Source organism: Vicia villosa, linkage group LG7 (genome assembly GCF_029867415.1).
Source record: "Vicia villosa cultivar HV-30 ecotype Madison, WI linkage group LG7, Vvil1.0, whole genome shotgun sequence".
NCBI classification, from domain to species: Eukaryota; Viridiplantae; Streptophyta; class Magnoliopsida; order Fabales; family Fabaceae; genus Vicia; species Vicia villosa.
Genome location: NC_081186.1, coordinates 80,185,274 through 80,208,488, shown reverse-complemented (window position 1 = coordinate 80,208,488; position 23,215 = coordinate 80,185,274). Strand labels below are relative to the sequence as shown.

At 32.2% G+C, this 23,215-nt stretch overlaps 2 protein-coding genes across 3 annotated transcripts; one reads left to right on the top strand and one right to left on the bottom strand.

Moving 5' to 3' along the window:
• The first annotated feature begins 7,681 nt into the window (after positions 1-7,681).
• On the top strand, positions 7,682-11,046 carry LOC131617585 (histone acetyltransferase type B catalytic subunit). The gene is made up of 10 exons (XM_058888848.1): positions 7,682-7,842; positions 7,934-7,984; positions 8,124-8,233; positions 8,354-8,422; positions 8,536-8,574; positions 8,662-8,738; positions 8,839-8,914; positions 9,642-9,723; positions 9,823-9,983; positions 10,101-11,046. The coding sequence occupies exons 1-10, from the start codon at positions 7,758-7,760 to the stop codon at positions 10,764-10,766; spliced, it is 1,416 nt and encodes a 471-aa protein (XP_058744831.1). The 5' UTR covers positions 7,682-7,757; the 3' UTR covers positions 10,767-11,046.
• A 2,651-nt stretch (positions 11,047-13,697) lies between these two features.
• On the bottom strand, positions 13,698-21,561 carry LOC131620956 (mannose-1-phosphate guanylyltransferase 1). Of its 2 annotated transcripts, none has more exons than XM_058892157.1 (5): positions 21,489-21,561; positions 15,533-15,664; positions 15,169-15,231; positions 14,818-15,057; positions 13,698-14,722 (listed from the first exon to the last, which is right to left on the bottom strand). In XM_058892157.1, the coding sequence occupies exons 2-5, from the start codon at positions 15,641-15,643 to the stop codon at positions 14,051-14,053; spliced, it is 1,086 nt and encodes a 361-aa protein (XP_058748140.1). In that variant the 5' UTR covers positions 15,644-15,664; positions 21,489-21,561; the 3' UTR covers positions 13,698-14,050. The 2 variants fall into 2 exon arrangements, with proteins under 2 accessions (XP_058748140.1, XP_058748139.1); XM_058892156.1 differs by lacking the exon at positions 21,489-21,561 and adding an exon at positions 16,932-17,130.
• Between the last annotated feature and the right edge of the window lie 1,654 nt (positions 21,562-23,215).

Genomic DNA, 23,215 nt, shown 5'->3' with positions numbered 1-23,215 from the left:
CATTGTGTCAGTTCATTACATATGCATGATTTGTTGTGACTTGATTGATGAGTATGATGTGTTGTTTGAATGATGTATTCTGTTGGTGTTTGTGTAATTGATGGATGTTTTTCTGATAATCTGAATATGATGAAATTGAGTGAGTAATGGGGCTATGATGTGTTGTCGTTTATAATTCAATAACATTTGTTAATTTGAATGAGACTCACCCTAACTGTTGACATTTTCAGATTGAGGAGTAGCGGCTTGGTTTTTGGTGAGAATAACTGATATACTGGTCCATTAGTTCGAGTCGGTGTCATGCTCTGATATTGTAACACTTGGGAACGCTAGTTTAGAGTTCATGATTGACAACTCTATTTTATTGTTTTTGGTTTAATTTTTGGGATATAGTATCAATGATGCTGTGCTTATACGTATGATAAATTTCTGTTGTGTTAACATTAGATGTTTATGAATATGATAAATTATTCCTTAGTGAACGCATGACAATGACGTACAATAATTTGTTCTCGGTTGAATTGTGGCACCCTTGTTTCATGTTACTCTGAATTATTTTTAAATTGTCGCGGGGTTTAGAAGGGTGTTACAGTTGGTGGTAGTAAAAGAGGGGTATGAGTACTGAGCCCAATAAGAGAATAGAATTATATGTTTAAGCGGAATAAAAGAAAATTGGGGGAAAAGAATTAGAAGTGGCATTTGTGAAAGAAGAAAGGAACAAGAGAAGAGTTTTGGAGAGGAGAGGAGAAAGTTAAGGCATGAAGGGGGATAAATCCATTGGAGAAGAAGAAGCTTTTGCTAGGAATCACTAGGTAAGGGTGAGGTTCTTACTCTTTAAGGGTTGGCATGATGATGGGTATGGTAGATGTTAGATTTCATAATTGTATATCCATGAATGTATGAATGATGTGTGAATTCAATGCAATTGATAGAATAAATGTTTGTATGTGAACAATGGTATGATGTTGGTATTTGCATTGAAAAACTATGATTATTGGTGATTTTCGTATGGGAAAATATGAGTTTTTATGGTATTGAAGGGTTGAGGTTTGTAGCAGCAAAACAACCAGTTATTGGGTCTGCTACAGCAGGAACCAGTTCCCCAAATGAGGGAACCAAGTTCCCAGAGTTCCGGGAGCGAAAAATGTGATTTTTAGATATGGGAACAGGTTCCCAGTTTGGAGGAACCGGGTTCCACTGTACCGAATTGTTTCAAAACTTCAAAAAGCCATAACTTTTGACTTGGGCGTCCGTTTGACGCGCCGTTTGGACCGTTGAAAATCTAAAATAAATTTCTATCTTATAAAAATGAATTAAGAACCATTATACAATTATTTAATATAACTTATACTTGTTGTATGTGTTTGATTTGTATGAGTTGATAATGATATGGTATGCTGATGCAATTGGTTGTACGTATTCGATCCGTGCGAGCTGATAATGATGCCTTGTGATGAATTAACAAAATATATGCTCTTCTTAAGAAATAGAATTAATTGTGACATGATGTTACTTGACTTGTGTACTATGATGTGTGCTGTTATTATGATGAATTGATGATGTTACGATGATGTGTGTAATATGAAGTCTGTGATGAGGTATGAATAACACGATGAATTGATGTTTTTATGACAATGAAGTAATGACCTATATTGGCGTTTGTTGAAGGCTTATGCCTTGTGGTTGCATAATTGTTGCATTGTGGTTGTTTTATATGGTTATGATGTTGCATTGTCGAGTTGCGTAGCATAGTATATTTTTACGATAGCCTAAAAATGGCAAACCCGATTGTTGCACCCCAAAATTTGCCCATCTAATTTTATTTCTAATTGGCTTATGCATCTTATAATCTCATTCATTAGGTCATAAATAAAGTCATGCATTCATCAATAATCTAGCATGGGATCAAGGAATCAGACAAGCTAGGACTCATGTGATTTAAAGATTTTCACATTAAATGGGTTTCATTTAATTGGATGTTATTGAGCATGGATTAAAATTAGAGTTTGATTCTCCTCAATCAACAAAGGTTTTTCACCTTTAATATTTATCATGATCGAGAAAATTGTGTGGTTCTAGTCATAGCTTCTGAGCTAGGCAAACTTATTTCAAATCGCGTTTTGGTTCGTTTCTCAGATATGAAAGGCTTTTTTTGGTTCATAGTTCTTTGGTCGAGGTATAAATTATCTCTTTGGCTCTCATACGAAGGCTTAAGGCATCATGGTATAAAAGATTACCTATTAAATTCAGAAGACAAGATTAAGAGTTTTTACCTCACTTTTGGAGCTATCTTATGTCATCCATTCACATTTGCAAGGTTTGAAAGAAATATTTGGAATTTCAAATTAAAAAGAGAAAAGAGAAAGTGTTTATTTCACTTATTGAATTACAAGTTTTCAACATGGATTTCCAAGGCAGTAAGCTGTTACAAAAAGTATCCATTACATAGAGAATAAATAAGTTAAAATACTGCTGCCTCAGAACAGTAAAGAACCGAAAATCTTCATTGGATGGTGAATCTCTCATGTGTTCCCTTTAAACTTATATTGTCCCTGCACTTCAAAACCCGGAACCGATCCCATTCTTCTCAAACCAGCCACCAGCCTGTTGCATCAGCCCTATACACTACAAAACCGACAAAAAAATCTAACAGCTCAGATCTAAAGCTCCAAGACAGATGCATCTTCCAAGGTCCCTGTACCACATAAAGTCAAAATCACAATACAATTCCATTCAGAGTGCATACACATTCAAGGCAAGCTGTACAAAAGCATCATACATCCAAAAGCATAACAGGTTTACAACTTATTTTTGAAGTTAGTTAAAGCACTGATCAAAACCAAAATCCATTCACAACACAGCAGCATCAAAACACCATCATATTCAGCCCCCGCCAGCATCATATATATACTATCCACAGTCATTACAAAAAACCAGCATACATATGCACATTCCAGTTATGAATAATTTCACTAACCTAAGCTAACTTCCAACCAACCTCCAACTAACTTTCAGAAAATAAGTTACAAGTCTAACTAATCCACAACAGCCATAACAGAAAACCAACAGCATATAACTAACTCCTAACCATCACATAACCAACTTTTCAGTATATAACAGAACCAACCCTATAACTAACAGTTACAATCCCTAACAGAAATTCAACAACCTAGTATTAACCTCTAACTGAATTCATAACAAACTTTCAACATTCATAACAGAAAATCAGAAGTGAGTAACAGAAAGATCCAGAGGAACTAACCTTTTAGCCATTCAACTCTTCCCTTCACTTCTATAAATCCAAACCTTCATCTTCAAATCACCCTCTCCACCATTTTTTCTCTCGATTCATTCCATTCTTCACTTCTCTTCTCACTTTCAATCATCATCTTCATTTCCTCCACCACTTTTCATACACTTCATTCCACCATTTTTTGCTCTTCCCCATTTTCTTCATTCATCTTCTCCCATCTTCACTCTCCTTCAATAACCTCAATCTTCATCTCCTTCGTTCTTCATTTTCATCACTCTCTCTTCCTCTCACACAATTCATCTTCTTCATGATTACTCCTCCACCATAGAGTCCGCCACAAGAAAACCAGAAAGAACTCAACCAAAGTTCAGAAGAGAAAAATAAGAGAAAGTTCAAAGAAAAAGATTCACTCACCTTCATATTCCGAGCCGTCGATCTTCTGCAAGTTCATCAATCGTCATCACCGATTCAGATTCTTCAATCTTCAGCAACTCTCATAATCGCTAATCATCATCATCATCCTCATCTGCAACAACAACAATTTTCTCCATCAATATCAATCGATAAACGCACAGCAAAAACATACCAAAACTGAAAAGAAAAAGCGAAGAAGAAGTTCAGAGAAGAATCGAACGCAAGATCAAAAGATTGAAGAATTCATATCTGAAGAATTGAGGACTTATTCGACATCTTTTCGCGTTTATTTCATGACTCAAGCACACGCAATCTCCTCTCGGGCTTTCGCTTTTCATCATCAAGACCGTCGCAGGGTTTGCATTTTAGGCGATTAGAAGAGAGAATGAGAGGTGCGAGGAGGGGCGTTTGCTCCGTCTGATTTGTCTAGCGGCGGCGAGAGTCGATCGGAGGGAGTGAGAGGCGCCGTCGCCGTTCGCCGCTGAGAGAGAGTAGGACGAAGAGGTTAACGCGTTTGAGGATTCGGATCGGCGCATTGCAGGTAACCCTAATTCCCAAACTTCTTTCTTTTAAGTTTTATTTTTTATTTTTCTTAATTCATTTTCTTTTTTAAACTAAAATGGTACAATAAAAATCTGAACAATAATCAATCCTAGGCCATTCCTCTGATTGGGCCTTGCGCCCATTGCCACAGTTTTTTTTGCATAAGAGAAACTGTACCAAAAAAACCCCTCTGAGCCCATAACTCTCTTTTGGAAATCTGAATAAACAAAAAATAATAAGTTCTTGGACCTGTACCAGTGGGCCTACGCCCTGCTATTCACACCCATATAATTCACTGTTCACCCCCTGTCTCCTTCTTAATTAATTAACAATTTAGACTTTAATTAGATTTTTTGGTCATTTCTTTTACGTGATAAATGCTAATTTTCTTCCTATCATTTTTAGACTTTAATACCAATTTTTTGACATATAAAAATAATCAAAAAAAAAATATTAGTTTTTAGGCTATTTGTTTTTAGTCTTTTACTTGTAATTCAATTTCTCTCATAAAAATCAATATAAAAAAAAATAGTAGTATTTTTAATTCATTTTAGTACTATATGTTGACTTGTTACCATATGCTTGTATGCCAATTTTGCACCATTGCGTTACTCACTATTGACTTCTAATTGTGACTTTAATCTTCATGTTTCTTTTATTCCTAACCTTTAGGTAGAAACCATGATAACATTAGGTAGAAATCTCATTTCATATTAGGCTAGTTTTCACTTAGGCTAGTTTCTTTTCCTTTTTCAACCTTAAAACATCTAATAAATGCTTGAATTAAATCCCATAAAAAATACAAAGAAAATACTTAAAACACTAATAATCAAAATGAAAATTCTTAAAAAGGGAATGGAAGCTTGAACGTCCCTTGCTTTAGGGAACGTTCGAGTGCTTGGATCTCCCTTGCTTTAGGGAACCATTCGAGCGTAAGTTCCCAATTTCTAAAAAACACAAACCAAAGAGCAACTCGAGTCTCCCTTGCTTTAGGGTTCCCCTCGAAACGTTCAAAATCTCTTCTTCATCTCGCCTCCTAGGCATTCTTTAATCGGACACGTTATTTCCGCTCCATTCCCAGCTTAAGACTCCAGAGGTCGAGCAGCGGAGTGCGAATGTAACTTCGTCCACTAAAAAACACAAAAACAAACAAAAACTAAAGAGCCGAACTACGGCGCTCTGATTCCTGAAAAGGATACGTAGGCATTGGGTCGCGGGGCCTAAGCGAGCACAACTATTTATAAACCTTGTTTTCCCCGTGTTTCTTTTCTTTCATTTGCATGCATTCCCTTAGTAATTAAGCTATAGATTTATACACCCTTAGAATAGAACAAACATAAGTGGATCCTGTGGAGTACCACAGACGTGAGGGGTGCTAATACCTTTCCCTCGCGTAACCGACTTCTTACCCGATCTTTGGTCGCAAGACCTTTTCTTATCCTTATTCTAGGTTTTCTAATATTCCTTTCCCTTATGGGATAAATATATTGGTGGCGACTCTGTCTGATTTTCGCGAGCGTGCGACACCGATGGCCTAAAAATGGCAAACATGATGGCCTGAAAATGGCAAACACAATGTCCTGGATTGGAAAATTAAGATGACCTCAAGCCCATTGTGTGGATTGAGTGCAAACTACGATGAAGGCTTATGCCTTGTTGATGCCTCTATTAATTGGCAAAATGATGTGGGCTGATGCCCTGGGTACCACATGCATCTGCACAATTTCGGTTGCATTGCATTATTATGGTTATGGTATGATTGATAAATTATTTGTTGTTAATGATTAATGATGTGTTGTTAAATTATGAACAATGCTAATGTTGTATGAAGTGGTGAAATTATGTATGATCTATATCTCCTGTATTATTTATCATGCATTCCTTTATATTGAAAGATATCTCACCCCTTCTATTTGAATGTTACCCCTATGTCGGTAACATGCAGGTAATCAGGAATGAAAGCTAGTTACCTTCAAGTAGATCGAGTCGGGATTATCGCTTTGATACGTAACATTCAGGGGGATGAACGTTATTATTTGCTAATTGTTTCTTTATTGAGATTTTGATTGTTTATTGAAGTACGTTTACAACTTGAAGTTGATTTTGTTGAATTAAAATGTCATGATATTCCTAAGATTGAATATGTTGAATTCCGCTGCGTAATTGAAAGTTGTTTCTTTTGAAGACTGTATCGTTTTGGTTGGTACATCCGCTTATACGTGTTATGTATCTATTATGATTATGAGCAATTGTTTTTGTATTATGAAGAAAATGTGACATCCTAGTTTCAAAGAATTATTTTAAATAAATATTTTTATACTCTGATTTTATGAATATTATGTGGGATAAATCGGGGTGTTACACATACTGCCTGTGGTGGATGATAATAGATTTTACTAGTTTGTTTATTTTTTGATACTGCTGACATTATTTGTATATTATTGACATCTTATATTATCTTAACATTTTATTAGAAGAAAATAACATTATATTACTTAACACGAACATTGCTTAATATAACTTATCACGAAAATAATATAAACAAAATTTTAACAATACTAGATGATTCAGGACGTTTCAACATCTGAATAATATCGTCGACAAATCTGTCAATTGTTACATCCACCTCAATCAAAGCATTTGTTTCATATCAATGATATGTGCTCCACATGACTTTTAAGTCTTCATTTGTATTCAACTCAAACTTACTGAATCTAATCTTTCATTCATTATCGATTGATGGTGAACGATACTCAATCTTAACCACCTTTCTTTTATCGGTATGTTGCACAAATTATTTAGTTCGTATTTCACAACATTAAGAGGAGTGTCATTTGTCAGTCTAAAACCAACTAGAGTTTTCACGTCGTTGAAGTACATATACGAGAGACCAATATTGAGACATTCAATGGTGTTTTTTAACAACATATCAAACATATTTATACAATTTTAGAATTATTATGGACCAAACAAAATTGTCGATGCAATCAAAAACCTATAAAAGTATCAGCGAAATCTCAATTGATTAAAACTAACACTACCGAATTATCTAGTGTCAAGGGAAGAATCCAATAATTATTGGAGGACTTTAAAAAAACTAATATCCTCAGAATTTTTCTTAAGAAAACTTATAAATTAACACTATCGAATTTTAAGGATTATAGAAAAATTCTGATAATCTTTGTCACTAACGAAAAATAATGGTAAATTTCGACACACATTGATGTTTTTTAGAACACCAATAAAGATACCCGATTTTTTATGTGCACACCGCAATTTTTATTAGACAACTGAATTTTTAACAAGAATATTTTTGAAATTATGAAAAATTGGAGGTGTCAAGTTTAAATAATTTAAGGGTAACAAGACAAATTCTCATAGTTGTTCACATTTCCATTAGTTATTGGGCCGGCCCAACTGGATTATTATTTATAAACCCTAATCTAATTTTTTCCCTCCCTCACAATTCATTTCCCGCTTTCTGTAAAAACCCTAAAACCCCTTTTTCAGACTGATTTGAACTGAGAAGAGAACACAGAGAAGCGAAATGGGACAGAAGCAGAAGCAGGTTTTGGAACCGAGTCCCGATAACGAAACCTCCAAGCGACGCCGTGTTGCATTTACCGGCATCGGTGAGTTTTTGGGGAAATCTTTTATCTTTTTAATTTTTTTTTTTTATTTTTCAATCTGCTGCAACTTATACAAATTTTTCATTTTCTTTAGGTTACGAAGATGTTGGAGTTGAAGCTAAAGACTGCATCAGAATCTTTCTTGGTATGATAAAAATTTGAAATTTTCATGTTTCTTTAGTGAAGTTTTTTGGTGTCATTATGAAAAATGTTGTCACTTTTGATATGATTTTGCAATTGGCATGCATTTTAGTGGGTTTGTTATTATTATTATTATTGTACAGTTTCTAGCAAGGAAGAGTTCGAGGATCCGGAAAGTTTTGTCATCCATCCGGTCGATTTGAATAGCTATTTTGATAATGATGGGAAGATTTTTGGTTATGAGGGTTTGAAGGTGGTTTTCATTTTTAATAATAAATAGGAAATTATTTTTTTGTATATATTTGTCTATGAAGTGTGATTTTACATGGTGTATGGTGTATTTATGTTCAGTTTGTTTGGACTTATTTTGCAGATTAACATCTGGATTAGCAGCATATCGTTCTACGCGTATGCTGATATTGTGTTCGAGAGTATGTCTGATGTAGGTTCTGAATTTGTTTACTTTTACAACTAATTAAAAATGTTTATATTCTCCATTTATAAATATTTGTGGCTTTTGACATTTCATTTGAATGTGTTGTTTGATTGTTTAAGCGAGGTAAAGGGGTCACAGATCTTCATGAAGCTCTTCAGGTGTGCACTGATATCTACAATTTAAACAATTGTTATGTTGAGTACATTTAGCATAATACCCTTTATTTTGGTTTTTATTTTGTGCAGTCGATTTTTGCTGAGACTCTTGTTAAAAGCAAGGATGAGTTTCTTCAAAAATATTTGACAGACAGCAATTTTGTTAGGTATGAAGACTTTGCTGCTTTTTCTAATGTAATAATAATACCTTTACTTAGTTTTTAAATATTATATAAATTCTTGATGGTTATTTTATTTGGTTTGCAGAACAAATATCTCGAACGGGGAGGTTTTGAAGCAGAAAGCTTTCAAGCAGCCTGATTCGGATGCTTCTAATGTTGAGGTTATAATTTACATTTAGGGTGCACTTTTATTAAAAGATAGGGTTGCTAGTGTGAAGGTCTGGTATAAAACCTTTTTAAAAATCCTTATTCTCATACATGTTGGTTCACAAATTTTGCTATGTATTGACCAACCATCTGATTGAAATGCTATTTCAAAACACGTGAAGAGAAATAGAGTGGTATAATAGATCTCATCATAATGTGTACTGTTCTCTATTGGCTATCTGTTTTCTGTAGGCATATATATGACTGTCATGTAGTGCTGCTATTATAATTTATAAATACTATTTTTCTTAAGAAAAGCCTGCTATATTCGACGACATTTCCATGGCTGCTAATTTTTACTCAACCCTATTTTCATTAGTAGATTATGCCAGACCGATTTTGGTTAAGCAAACATTACATATATGAGTAGGCTGGTATCCATTTGTTTGTGACAAGTTATCAATTTTTTCAAAATCTTCAGCTGTTAAATACACGATATTGTTGAATCGTCAAGTAAACTTGTATATGGTGTTTAGTGTTCAAATTTAAATATAACTTATATAATTAACTTAAGTTTGAACATTCCTTTACGGAAAATATCTGGCTAAAGAAATTTCTTTTTAAGAAATTAAGTTTAAAAGTTTGTCTTTGTTAACCTCCTTTGAACTTCCCTTGAATGTATTTTCTCTGCATATGCATATTTTAAGAATATCATTTTGATGTATGTATCCTGGATCCCAGGTTGTTCGTTTGGTGGCAGGCAACATGCCTACTGGACAACTTTACTGTCATATTATACCCCTTGTTCTTCTCCTCGTTGATGGTAATTTTTACTTATTTCGCAACTCTGTACCCCTGTTTTATGCAATGTTTAGATTGCATGCAGCTGTAGTTTTTCTTTTAAACTCTTCATGTCATATAGGTAGCAGTCCCATTGATGTCACTGATCCACAATGGGAGTTGTATGTCATGGTTCAGAAGACAACTGATCAGCAGGGAGAGCTCCGATGTTTGCTGCTTGGATTTACTGCTGTTTATCGCTTTTATCACTATCGTGGTAACTCCCGATTGCGGCTGGGTCAGGTCTGTTATATACAGGATATTCATTAATAGCTGATTTGCTCACAAAATCGTTTTTAACTTTTGACTTGTATCACACTCTATTAGAATACTCTAGTCTTATTTTTATGTTGATGGCAGATTCTGGTATTGCCTCCGTATCAGCACAAGGGTTATGGTCGTTTCCTTATTGAAGTGCTAAATGATGTTGCCATATCTGAAAATGTTTATGACCTCACTGTAGAAGAGCCGTTAGATAACTTCCAACATGTTCGCTCTTGTATTGACACACAACGCCTACTCTGTTTTGAGCCAATCCAGCCTTTAGTTTCCAAGGCTGTTTCATTTCTAAAGGGTGGAAGACTATCGAAGAAAACACATTCACCTCGACTTACGCCACCTCCCAGTGATGTTGAGGAGGTAAGGAAAATTTTGAAAATTACCAAGACACAGTTTCTCAAGTGCTGGGAGGTTTTGATCTACATTGGCCTCAATCCTACTAACAAGTACATGGATAACTTTGTCAGTGTTATTTCTGAACGTGTAAAGTATGACATTCTGGGTAAAGATTCTGGAACTTCTGGGAAGCAACTTATAGAAATACCTTGTGATGTCAATCCAGAGGCGTCATTTGTCATGTTCAAATCAGGGGCTGGTGAAGATATTATTACTGCGCAGATGGATGACAATCAGACAAACCAAGAAGAGCAACTCCAGAAGTTAGTTCAGGATAGGGTGAAAGAAATTCAGTTGATTGCCAAAAAGGTTACCTCACATCTTGAGAGTTCAGAGGTGGCTGATAAATAAAATTGTCTTTCATCACTAAAACCATTTGCAGTTAGTTGTACAATCACATTAATTGATATCTTGTCGCCCATTTCTAACATTGGCTAAGAGCAAACTAAGAGGACTCCTTGGAGTCACAGTCAGCACCTTATTTTGGTTCTTATGTTATAGGCTGTACTTGTAAGTTTTGCATCATAATCTCCGAATTATTTTTGCATCATAAGCCTAAACCATTTGATGTAGCAAGCCTTGAGCTGTGATAATTGAGATTAATGTGCATTGCAAGATTTTGTAGCATCAATTATCGGTATGAGTAAAATCTTGGTTGTTATATTTTTCATACAACAATGATGTATTTTTACTTTTAAAGTCTTTGTGGAAATGTATGTCTAACTAACATTTTCGTTTGGAAAATCTGTGGCCACCTCATTTTTCTAAAACATCTTCAAAAGTGTATTTTCGAATAGAACAAAAACTCATACATAGACACAAAAATGTTGTTTTTTCTGGGATACCTATGAATGGGAAAAGTGCCTTCCTTTCGTTTGTCATGAGATGAGGTGGGCTCCAAAAGGTGATGCACTAAGAAAATCCTGCCCCACTTCTTCCTATTGTGCTGAAAAAGTTATAATATAGACAAATATATGTAAGGTAAGGTCTAATAAGGAGAGGTTTCGGTTCCTGTCATGTGATATCAATGTTTGGAGCGATGCACAAGCATTATTTGCACAACTGTGCCACTACAATATATGGGAAATTATTGTTGCAAATCATTTTCCTTACATTAACGTTTGTTACACTTGTTTGGTAGTGACTTAATTTGTTTTATTACAAACCAAATATGTAAAAAAAATATACAAGAGAAGAGATAAGTTAACCAACAACAATGGATCAAATGCTGCCATAATGTTTTATAAATGACCATGTTCCTAGTCGATGCCCAATCATAATGTTTTACAAATGACCATGTTCCTAGTCGATTGACCATGTTCCTAGTCGATGCCCTATGTTCACAAAGTAGTCGATTTCTATTCATATAGTTCGAATATAGGTAATCTTAATCTTTTTTTAAAGGTTTTTTCCAAAATTTCTCGTCATGCGTATTTTCCAAATCAATGAAAATTCAATTCCATTATTATTAGTCCATCTGACACTGCTATATTACAAGTAGTAGATAAATTATTTTCATGGTCGACCTCCCAAACACAATCAAATAAATTCTAAGTAATTTTAGTCTCTTTTCTTAGTTTTTGTTCCATCACTCTTTTTCATAACTTTATGGTATAATTCATAAGTTTAACTTCTTATAATTTACACAATTTAATATATTCCCCTTATTCTTATAGATTGAGACAAAAATGCTTCTTCTTCATTCGTAACATTTAGTTTGACTTCGTAATTTTGTGAGAGGTTGGTGTCACAATTCCTCTATCTCTAACAATTTTCACAGTTCAATTGGTATAAATTGCTAAAAAGTTAAGTTCTTGTTTCACCACTCACATCTTTCTTAGTCTCTTTTTAGTCCAAACCAAATAGTCTTTCATAAATGTCTCAAATCCATGATTTGGGGACATTCACTAATTTTATAGAAATCAGACAAGCAGAGTCTCTTTCACTCCTTGCAAGCAGACTTTCTCTCATTATTGCATTTTTGGTGAGTACAAGTTTCTTATGCATTTTACAAGTTTTGACATTTTTATACCTAAACCTTTTCTTAAAACATTCTCTTTTCACTCTAGTTTTATTTTGAACAATTTCATTTCACCATTACGATTTTTTTACTTTTATATCCAAAACCTCTTGAATTTTTTAAAGTGTCTTTAACTACTTTTCTAATCTCTTAAATAATCTTGTTTCACATTATTTTTCCTTACTTGTGGTTGTGCTCGTCCGAATCCGCTATTTCTTTATAATTTAATTAAATATTCCCAATAAATCTATCACAATTTCCACACAAAATTCAGTTCAAGCTAACGGATAAAACTTGAAGATAAAAGTGATTAGTATTTAGTACTTTGTTATACTATGTTATCCACTATCTCAATTATTTCTTTTTAGTGGTTGGAAAGTATCCAATTTTTGTTGTGTTATGGGAGACCTTAGTCACATGGTCTGGTCATTAGAAATAGGAAAAAGTAGCTCATAAATATTTGGCAACAAGTTTCTTTCACACCTAAAATCACCCCATAAAACAAATTGTACCGCCTGAAAATATTACTTCCAGAGCCATATATGAATTTTTAGAAACGTGAAGGATAAAGAAAGTTTTGGAAAATATTTGTCATGATTAAAGTAAGATAAAAATATAATTTTTATTTATTTTACCATGACTAAATTGTGGTTAACTTATACTAAATCTTTGAAAATTTAAGACAACAGTGTTATGTGTATGATTGTTAATGTATGACAAGTGAAGACTTCCTGTACACTAATTGCCTAAAGACGTGTGCTTGAAGGGAAGCATACATCATTCTAACATACAATTTAAATAGGTTTGGCCAAAGTTTTTAGTCCCTTGTGAATTAAAATTTTCATTTTGGTCTCATTACATACTTTACACTACTTTATTTAATGGTATTAGGTGTGAATTTGACTGAAGGGACCAAGTGGTGGAACATTTCTGACGTGTAGAATCAAAATGCAACTTTAAACATATTATAGACCAAGATGAAACATAAAATAAACCCAATGAGGAAAAATTTAACTAAGCCATTAAAATATGGAATAGAGATGTGATCACAACTTGATCAAACCAAGGCACTTTAATTTTGTTAGTCTAATAGTCCTTAATTAAGCAAATTATAGGTTATAAAAAGAGGGTAGGAGATCTCAGGATTTTGAATCCTGATACCTGTGAGTAGCAACATGTAAAAAAAACATATTCATGAATTAAATAATGCCCAATAAATTTAAATATAAATAATTGGTTTCTTGCTAGTGAGTTGCAAAGACTTGAGAGAAACAACTACAATAGATAATTTATTTCTCTACATAACTTTAAAATTACACAACTATTGCACAGAAGATCAAACTTATGCCCTTTACAACGATTATGACCTTTCAACATTGTAATGGCATCACTCATTCTAATCCAAAAACTGACTTGTACACTATCGGGAGAAAGATAAGCAATGGGATGAAGAAAAAATGAAGTGAACAGAACAGACAAACATATTTCAGACTCAATAAGTTACTAGTTGGGATGAAGAAAAAATGAAGTGAACAGAACAGACAAACATATTTCAGACTCTATAAGTTACTAGTTGCTACCTCCATACCACATGCTGAGCAAACATTGACCGGCCTCACATGACAATCTCGGGTTTCAGAATATTTGTCTTAATCTCCTTGTGGGGCAAAACAACACCTCCGTTGCTGTAAATCTCATCACAAACATGAACATCTTCTCCAAGGATAGTCATATTCTCGACTCGAGCCCATTGACCAACGGTGGAATGCCACCCAATAATACTGCTGGAAATGCAAGCATGCTTCTTAATCCGGACTCCTCGCATTACTGTGCAGCGTGAGAGCCTCACGCCCGATTCAACAATGCAGCCGGGACCAATAGCGACATCAGGTCCAATGAGACATCCCTCGCCAATTTTTGCTGTTTCATCAACAATGACATTCCCCACAATGTTAGAGCCAATGGCCAGCTTAGAAGAAGACTTCTTCCTCAATGACTCAAGGTAAAGCCTCAAGCCAGTAATATAGTCCCTCGGTTGTCCGATGTCCATCCAGAATCCAGGAAGGACCATTGCATATAGCTTTTTCTCTGCAGCAATCTTTGGAAAAATTTCTTTTTCTATAGAAGTGGGCCTCAGTTCAATTCGATCCAAAACAGATGGATTCAATAGGTAAATTCCAGCATTGATTTTGTTGCCAACAAACAACTTCGGTTTTTCAACAAATTTCTCAACCTGTCCTGTGGTCTCCTCCGTTACAACAACACCATATTTCGATGGCTCGTCAACCTACAAAAGTTAATGAAAAACAATATGATTAGATGCTCTAACTAGTATACTATATACAGTAACAAATTTACAATAGTTGTGTTAACTTTTGTTACCTTTGTAACCATAATGGAAGCCTCCCCTCCATGGGATTTGTGAAATTCAATCATTTCTTTAAGTGGGTAATCACTGATAACATCACTGTTGAGAACAAAAAATGGCTCTCCAGATTCATCTATCAGCTTATCCCTAGCAAGAGCCAGGGGCCCCGCAGTTCCTAGTGGTTCAGTTTCTTGTGAACAACTAATCTTAATGCCTAGTTTTGCTTCAAAATCCTTCAAGAAATTCAACATAACCTGAAGTAGGAAGTATCACCATTGTCAAAATAAAGAAACTTGAGCCACACAAAAAATCTCATGAAGCATTGATTAAAACGATGTTTTAAACAGAGGCACGATCCTTTTTACCTCTGGTTGGTAATTGATGGCCAGTACCACTTCAGTAACTCCAGCGGCCTTAAGAGCCTCTATCTGAAAAGCAATCCAGATAAAAAATTAAGAAAATAAACCAGTTAAATAGTTTATTATGCCATATTGAGGGAAGTAGAAATAAAATATGCGCATATATACACGCAGCATGCCCATGCAAGCACAAACAATTAAGTGGTTATCCTAATGTATAAAACCGAGGAGTTATAAAAAATTTGACGCGTCCCTGTCATGTAGAAAGAAAGGCATCATATGCTGCATTAAGAAAGCATATCCCTAATGTATATTGTAAAACATAACATGCTTAAAACTTGTAAGAAAAGAAAGTTTAGAATAGCTTTACCTGATGCAAAATCATGGGTTTGTTAGCAAAATCGACAAGAGGCTTAGGGAAACTGAGTGTCAATGGCCTCAACCTAGTTCCAAACCCCCCAACCAGAATCAATGCCTTCATTGTGATAAGCCCTTTGTTTTCCTGTGAGTTTAAAATTAGAAGCAGATCAGTATAATCCAACAGAGAATGCGATCTGAAATATGAGCTGATAGATTCCACCGAGTCCTATATATATTGAAGCCAGGATAGAAAGAACGACTTTCACTGAATGAATAAGCAAACAGCTGGCAAGTTGATCATGAAGAGATGGGTGTTCTATTGAGCATGACACGGATCAATTTACGTTTCACCTCATGAATACAAACTTTAGCTAAACATGAGAAACAAAAACAAAATCCAGCTAATCAGCCACAACTTTTCAATGAGAATGACAAAAGAGAATTGAATTCTGACGCAGGTTGCACCATAAATGGTGTCAAACAAATGCGTCAATTAAGGTGCACAGTAAGATAAATAACCGGTGTTCTACAAGCAATTTAAAGTATATATGCATCCATTTCCTTCTTTCAAAATGAAGAAATATTTCATATATCTTCTTTATTTAAAAACTTGTTTCAGAATCCTTTAAGTAAAGCACATTGCTTCGAGTCAGTTTGAATAAATTTCTCCACAAACTTGCAGGGAAAGAAATATTAAAAGAATCTTATAATAAATACAACTATTTAACCAATGCCTTCTCCTATAAGTTGAAATTAACATGTGAACCTCAATTTTTCCCAAGCTTTCTCATTTAACTTGTAACCACTTATACACACTAGAAACCACAGTTTTCTTTTCAATTGAGAAAATTCCATAAACTATAAGCTAATCCAAACAGAATCTCTAAGAGAATCAATTAAAACTTCTGGAAAAAGTACAAATTGATCATATACATATGTTCTATGAAGCACAGACACCTGTAATAGTTAAAAAATAAATAAACTAAACGTAATCACAAACAAGTGTCTGAATGACACTGACAAATCTTTTTTTCAGAGGTGTCGGTGCTACTGAGCATAAGTTTATTTTTTTCATTACATAAGTAGCAGCTTCGTTCATAATTTTTAGTAGAAAATACAAATCCATCAACATTAAAGTAAGAAATTACTGTAAAGGTAAATAAATCAATAAACATAAAGCAATAAAAAAACAGAGACTTCAGCAACACAACACCGAATCAGATCTAATGAAAATCGAAGTTAGATCACAATTCTACAAAATCAAAAATCAAAAATTCGTCAACTTAAGCATTGTGATTACGTAATCCGAATTCGGTAATGATTAACACAGAGAGAAAACAATAATTAAGCGGGAAAGTGTGTAAAACGAAGCAAAACGGAAATTGCATAATGAGAATCATGAGAATTACTTCGATAGCAGATGAGTGAGATCGGGGTGAGAATTGAAAATCAAGATTCAGAAGTGAGTTGAAGTTAAACCCCGACCCGGACCGAGTCAACACGGCGAGTCGGAATTTGGAACTAGAAGAAGAAGAAGAAGAAGAATTAGATTGAGAAGAAAATCCCTCAATTTGGTCTGATGGATCGTCGTCTTTTTATATGCAACAACACACACGCGCCAACCATTTTACTAACTGCTTTTTCTTATTTATTTATTTATCCATTCATTATAAAAGAGATTAATTTTTTTTACTTATCCTCGAAAAGTGTAATAATTTGTTAATCATTCTTCCTGTCAATTTATTATACTATAATATTTATAAATATTTATATCATGTAATTTATATTAAATAAATATATATCGAAAAATTAATCTATGAAAAATATATATTTCGACATTTATATTTTTCAAATATTAATATAATATATTAAATATAAGAAATTTGATCGATTGCGTGTGTAATATTATTTTATATTATTTGTGTATTATTTCTAAGTTCTTTACTTTAATAATTTAAATAATAGATATAATTAATGCAATTTTTTTTTACAATCAGTCAATTCAAATGGGTTACTTTAAAAAAAAAATTAACAAAGTTAAAATAAAAATCAAACATTTTAAGTAAATTATAAATTGAGGATACAAAATATCTTTAAACTAATAGTGCATATCAATTAAATTCTACTTTAATGTATATAAATCAAGTTTATGTTTGCTTTTATTTTAAAGAAGTCAAAAAGAAATTATAAATATAGAAATGATTTTTATATATTTAATTCTTCTTAAAATATAATTGATTTTATGTTTAAAATTAGAAACTAGTATTTTAATTTTAAAATTAATTTTTAAAAAAAATTATGTTCGACTTACTTTTACATAAATATGTTTAAATATAAATTACTTTACATTAACATTTAGTCAAAATAAATTTTATGTAATTAATATATTTAAAAATAATTTATGTTATCACAAAATTAACACATATTAAAATTACACACACACAAAATTAACACATATTAAAATTTGTAATTAATATATTTAATATATATACCAGAAGTGTAGTTCAGCAGAAGCAGGATCGGAATTTTAAGTATTTTAATGGAATTAGGTAGATAAAAGACAGAGCATATATAAAAACTTTGTTATATAATTAAAATTGTGTGTCTACAAAAGAAAAAAAGTCGCTTTATATAGGGATAAAAAAGCTTACTATTTAAGCCGATAAGAGCTACCTATGATTGCCGGTTACAACAAACAAAGATGAATTATTAATGCCGGCTACACATTGGGCCCCATCGTCACAATAATAATTCACAATAAAAAAAACTTTCTTACAAAAATCAGAAAATATTCTTTCACTATTTCAAGAAAAGATGCTTGCATGGGCCAAGAAAAGATGCTTGCATGGACCTTCTTCCAAGATAAGATTCTTTCTTATCTTTGCTTTTGTCTTTTGCATCGTTTTTTCTCATAAGATAGGATTCCTATCTTTTCAAATTATTTATTATTTTTGAAATGGTAGACAAGATAAGATTCTCTCTTGTCTTTTCTTTTTGTCTTGAGATTCTTTATTATCTCTTGGCTTTGTCTTTTGCTTTCTGAGCCATAGATTGAATCATTGCATCCTAAAAATCTTCAGCAGTAGGGTCCTCTGCTTGGGCTTCTCCTGCTAAACAATCAAAGTTGTTGGAATCTATTGATCCCATAGAAGATCTAGTCTTCATAGATAAATTTTCATCTTTTGATGTTTTAGTTGGAAAAGTGGAGAAGAATTGATTCTTCATATAATCCAAAGTTCTAACCATAATTTCTTCTTCCGTTTCATTTGGATATTTTCTCTGGAAGAAGTTCTTCAAATTTCCTATAGACATTTGTTGGGAGCTTTGCTCTTTGACTTTATTATTTTGATCTTCAGCTATAACTGCTTGAATCATAATAATTTTATTCTGGATTTCTTCATAACTCATCTTGTTCCACCATTTATAGAAGAATTTTTTTCTGAAATGGGAATGTTGAATTTATCTTGAGATATGGTGATAGACCATCTCCATATCCAAGGAATCTAAAATTCGGCAAAGAAAAAAAATGGACATTGTCTTGTGATTAAATTATCAGATAAAATATTTATGATAAGTGGACTATTATCACACCAGGGATTGTACAAATCAAGTAATTCTTTGGGTGAAATTTCCAAAGACGGACCAAATTTAGTCCACCATTCGTAAAACCAATTTGGTACGGGTCTATTAATCATTTCAGGATTAATAGAGAACAAGAATGTTTATTCTTAGGATTTTGATAATAAAAAGCTTGAGTAAAAGCTTGGACATAGTCCCAATAATTAAAGTAGATATACTTTCCTTCAGCAATTCTTATTGCTTTTTTTACCATTTGGGTTGAGACCCCATTCTCTTGGTAACAAGATTTTATTAATATGGCATTTACTGAAGTTTATAAAACTTTCAAGATTATTGTTTTGGTAGTGGTGAGTAATTGTTACCGATTCGGTAACAGTCAAAAGAATTTCTAGGTGAGGCCTAGATTTTCCATGAAGATCTGAATATCCTCGTGATTCAAGGTATCTCGTTTTGATAGACCATCCATCATTTGGATATATCTTAATATCTTCTTCATCAACATACATGATTTTTTTAGTTACTGGATTTTCAAAATAATTCAGTTGTTCTTGAGATGGGTTATTAACCGCAACTTTCTTGTATGATGTATTTTTATTAGAGGAGGAAGCAATATCTTCCTTTTTTGATGAAGATGCAGGTAATTGTTGCATTTTTCTCCCATGAGAACAAGAGTTATATTTACCTACTTAGTTTTACCTAAGGAGTTAATCGTCCACAACATCCTTAGCCAGCCATATTTATGGATTCTGATGATGATAATCATCAAAATAATTTGATTAAACATAAAGAACTTATGGAATATCAAAATAATTAGGATAAACTTAATAAATAGACAATTCCATCAGTACCTTCAAATCAAATTTATAAATTTGCAAAATAGATATATTATCTCGTTTTGCTGTAAAAAGTTTAGAACAAACTATTCAAATTTCTGAAAGTACTCAGACAATCAAACTTTTAACGAAAAAGGATTTACTTCCTTTTAAAAATTATAATTATATCCATGTTGGTTTAATACAAGTTGCTGTTAAACCTTTGACTTTGCTAGGATTAAATACTAGAATCCTGGGATATATCAGGGATGGTAGATGTAAAGATTTTAAACAATCTTTAGCTGCTTTAATTGAAACGAGTCTGTGTTATGGACCAGTTTATTTTGATGTCTCTCCCAATATAATCTTATCCATGTCTGATAAAAATTTATTAGACGCTCTCCAATTAACTATTCATACTAATGGTTACAATTTCAAACCTGGTAGTGAAATTATGGCTATATGTTATAGGGTTTATTACAAAGTCCTTACCACTTTAAATCCTAAAGCTAAACAAATATCGTTTCCTGGAACTACTACTTTAGTTCAAACAAATCAGCTAACCTCTAATGTTGCAACTAATAGGTTGCTTAAATGGGATGAAATTAATTTTCCAGAAACCTGAAACCTTCTTCAGGCCATTGAACCGGAACCTATCCTTAATAAGGATGTTGATCAAATAATCCAATCTAGTGAAGGAGATCTAGAGATAAATTTTAGCTCTAAAAGAATTATTAGAATACCTAGATCTATGTCTGGAAGACATTCTGTGAATTCTATAAATGAATTTTACTCTACTCCTAGTCAATTGGCTAGACCCTCAACTTCTCAATTAAGAGAAGAAATAGAAGTCGTTGAAAATATAAGACTTAGCGAAAACAAAATTCCCCATGGTATATATCAAAAACCAAATCCTCCTAGAGTAGAATCACCTACTCCCTCAAATATGGACTTCCCGTTATAATTTAGATTATTCTCCAGGTAGTAATCTAAGAAACCTTGTCAATGACGAGTTTCAGCATGCGAGATACACCCAATTTAGAGAATAGTTTTTTAAAACATTTTCGGCTCCTGTGTTAGCAAGTTTTAAAGATGAGTACTATACTCAAATGTCTATGAACCAAAATTTTATTCCCTTTGTCAAATGGTTCATTAGTTACTATATAAGTAAACAAAAAGAAAAATTGGTTTTCATAAAACAAGACGAACTGTTAGTCCTACAAAAGCCTTGGGAAAGTATCCAAGGAGAAAAAATGGAATCTCCTTTTCCCCCAGAACAAACAATAAGTTTGGGTTCTCATACTGAAGCTACACCTTATCTTACCGAATCAATAAACATAAAGCAAAAAAAAAAAACAGAGACTTCAGCAACACAACACCGAATCAGATCTAATGAAAATCGAAGTTAGATCACAATTCTACAAAATCAAAAATAAAAAATTCGTCAACTCAAGCATTGTGATTACGTAATCTGAATTCGGTAATGATTAACACAGAGAGAAAACAATAATTAAGCGGGAAAGTGTGCAAAACGAAGGAAAACGGAAATTGCATAATGAGAATCATGAGAATTACTTCGATAGCAGATGAGTTAGATCGCGGTGAGAATTGAAAATCAAGATTCAGAAATGAGTTGAAGTTAAACCCCAACCCGACCGAGTCAACACGGCGAGTCGGAATTTGAAACTAGAAGAAGAAGAAGAATTAGAATTAGAATTAGATTGAGAAGAAAATCCCTCAATTTAATCTGATGGATCGTCGTCTTTTTATATGCAACAACACACACGGGCCAACCATTTTACTAACAACCTTTTCTTTTTTATCCATTCGTTAAAGAGATTAATTTTTTTTATCCTCTAAAAGTGTAATAATTTGTTAATCATTCTTCATGTCAATTTACAAATATATATATATATATATATATATATATATATATATATATATATATATATATATATATATATATATATATATATATATATATATATATATTGTTATGTTGTTATTATTAAAATTCTTAAAATATTTTTATAAATATTTATATCAAATAATTTATTTTATTATACATGTGTAAAAATTTACACCAAAAATCAACTAATTTGAAATATGTATTTTGATAAATCACACTTTTATTTTTAAAATATGAGTTTAAAGATAGTGCACTGTCAGTGTAAAACAGTTTTACACATACAACCAATCAAAATACTTTAATTTGTCATGTAATTTCAATTTTTTAAATTTAAAAATAGGATTAATTCTGATGCATGTCTCTTATTGGTTGACAGTGTAAAAATAATTTACACTCTCAGTGCATTTTCTCTTTACCCTTAAAATATTTATATGACATAGTAAATATATGAATTTTGATCGATTAGATATGTAATATTATTTTAGATCATTTGTATACTACTTCTTAAATTCTTTTACTTCAATAATTTAAATATTATGCATAATTAATGCAAAAAAATTTACATAATCAATCAACTTAAATTATTCAAATTTGTTACTTTAAACAAAAATTAACAAAATTAAAATAAAAATCAAACATTTTAAATAAATTAGCAATTATGATAAATTGAGGATATAAAATATCTTTAAACTAATATTTATATCAATTAAATTCTACTTTAATATAAATAAATCAAGTTTATGTTTGATTTTATTTTAAAGAAGTCAAAAAGAAATTCTAAATGTAGAAATGATTTTAATATATTTAGTTCTTTTTAAAATATATTATATTTTATTTTTAAAATTAGAAACTGAATTTTAGTTTTATATTTATTTTTATAAAAAATTATGTTCTACTCACTTTTACATAAATATATTTAAATATAAATTACTTAACATTAACTTTTAGTCAAAATAAATTTTATATAATTAATATATTTAAAAATATTATCACAAAATTAACACATATTAAAATTATATATATATATATATATATATATATATATATATATATATATATATATATATATATATATATATATATATATATATATATATATATATATATATATATACCAGAAGTGTAACTCAGCGGAAGTAGGATCAGAAATTTATGTATTTTTGAGGAATTGGGTAGATAGAAGACATAGTATATATAAAAACTTTGTTATATTATTAAAATTACGTGCTTACAAAAGAAAAGAAATTCCCTTTATATAGGGATACAAAGGCTTACTATTTAAGCCGGTAAGAGCTACCTATGATAGCCGGTTACAACAAACAAAGATGAATTATTAATGTCGGGTACACATTGGGCCCCATCGTCACAATAATAATTCACAATAAAACAAACT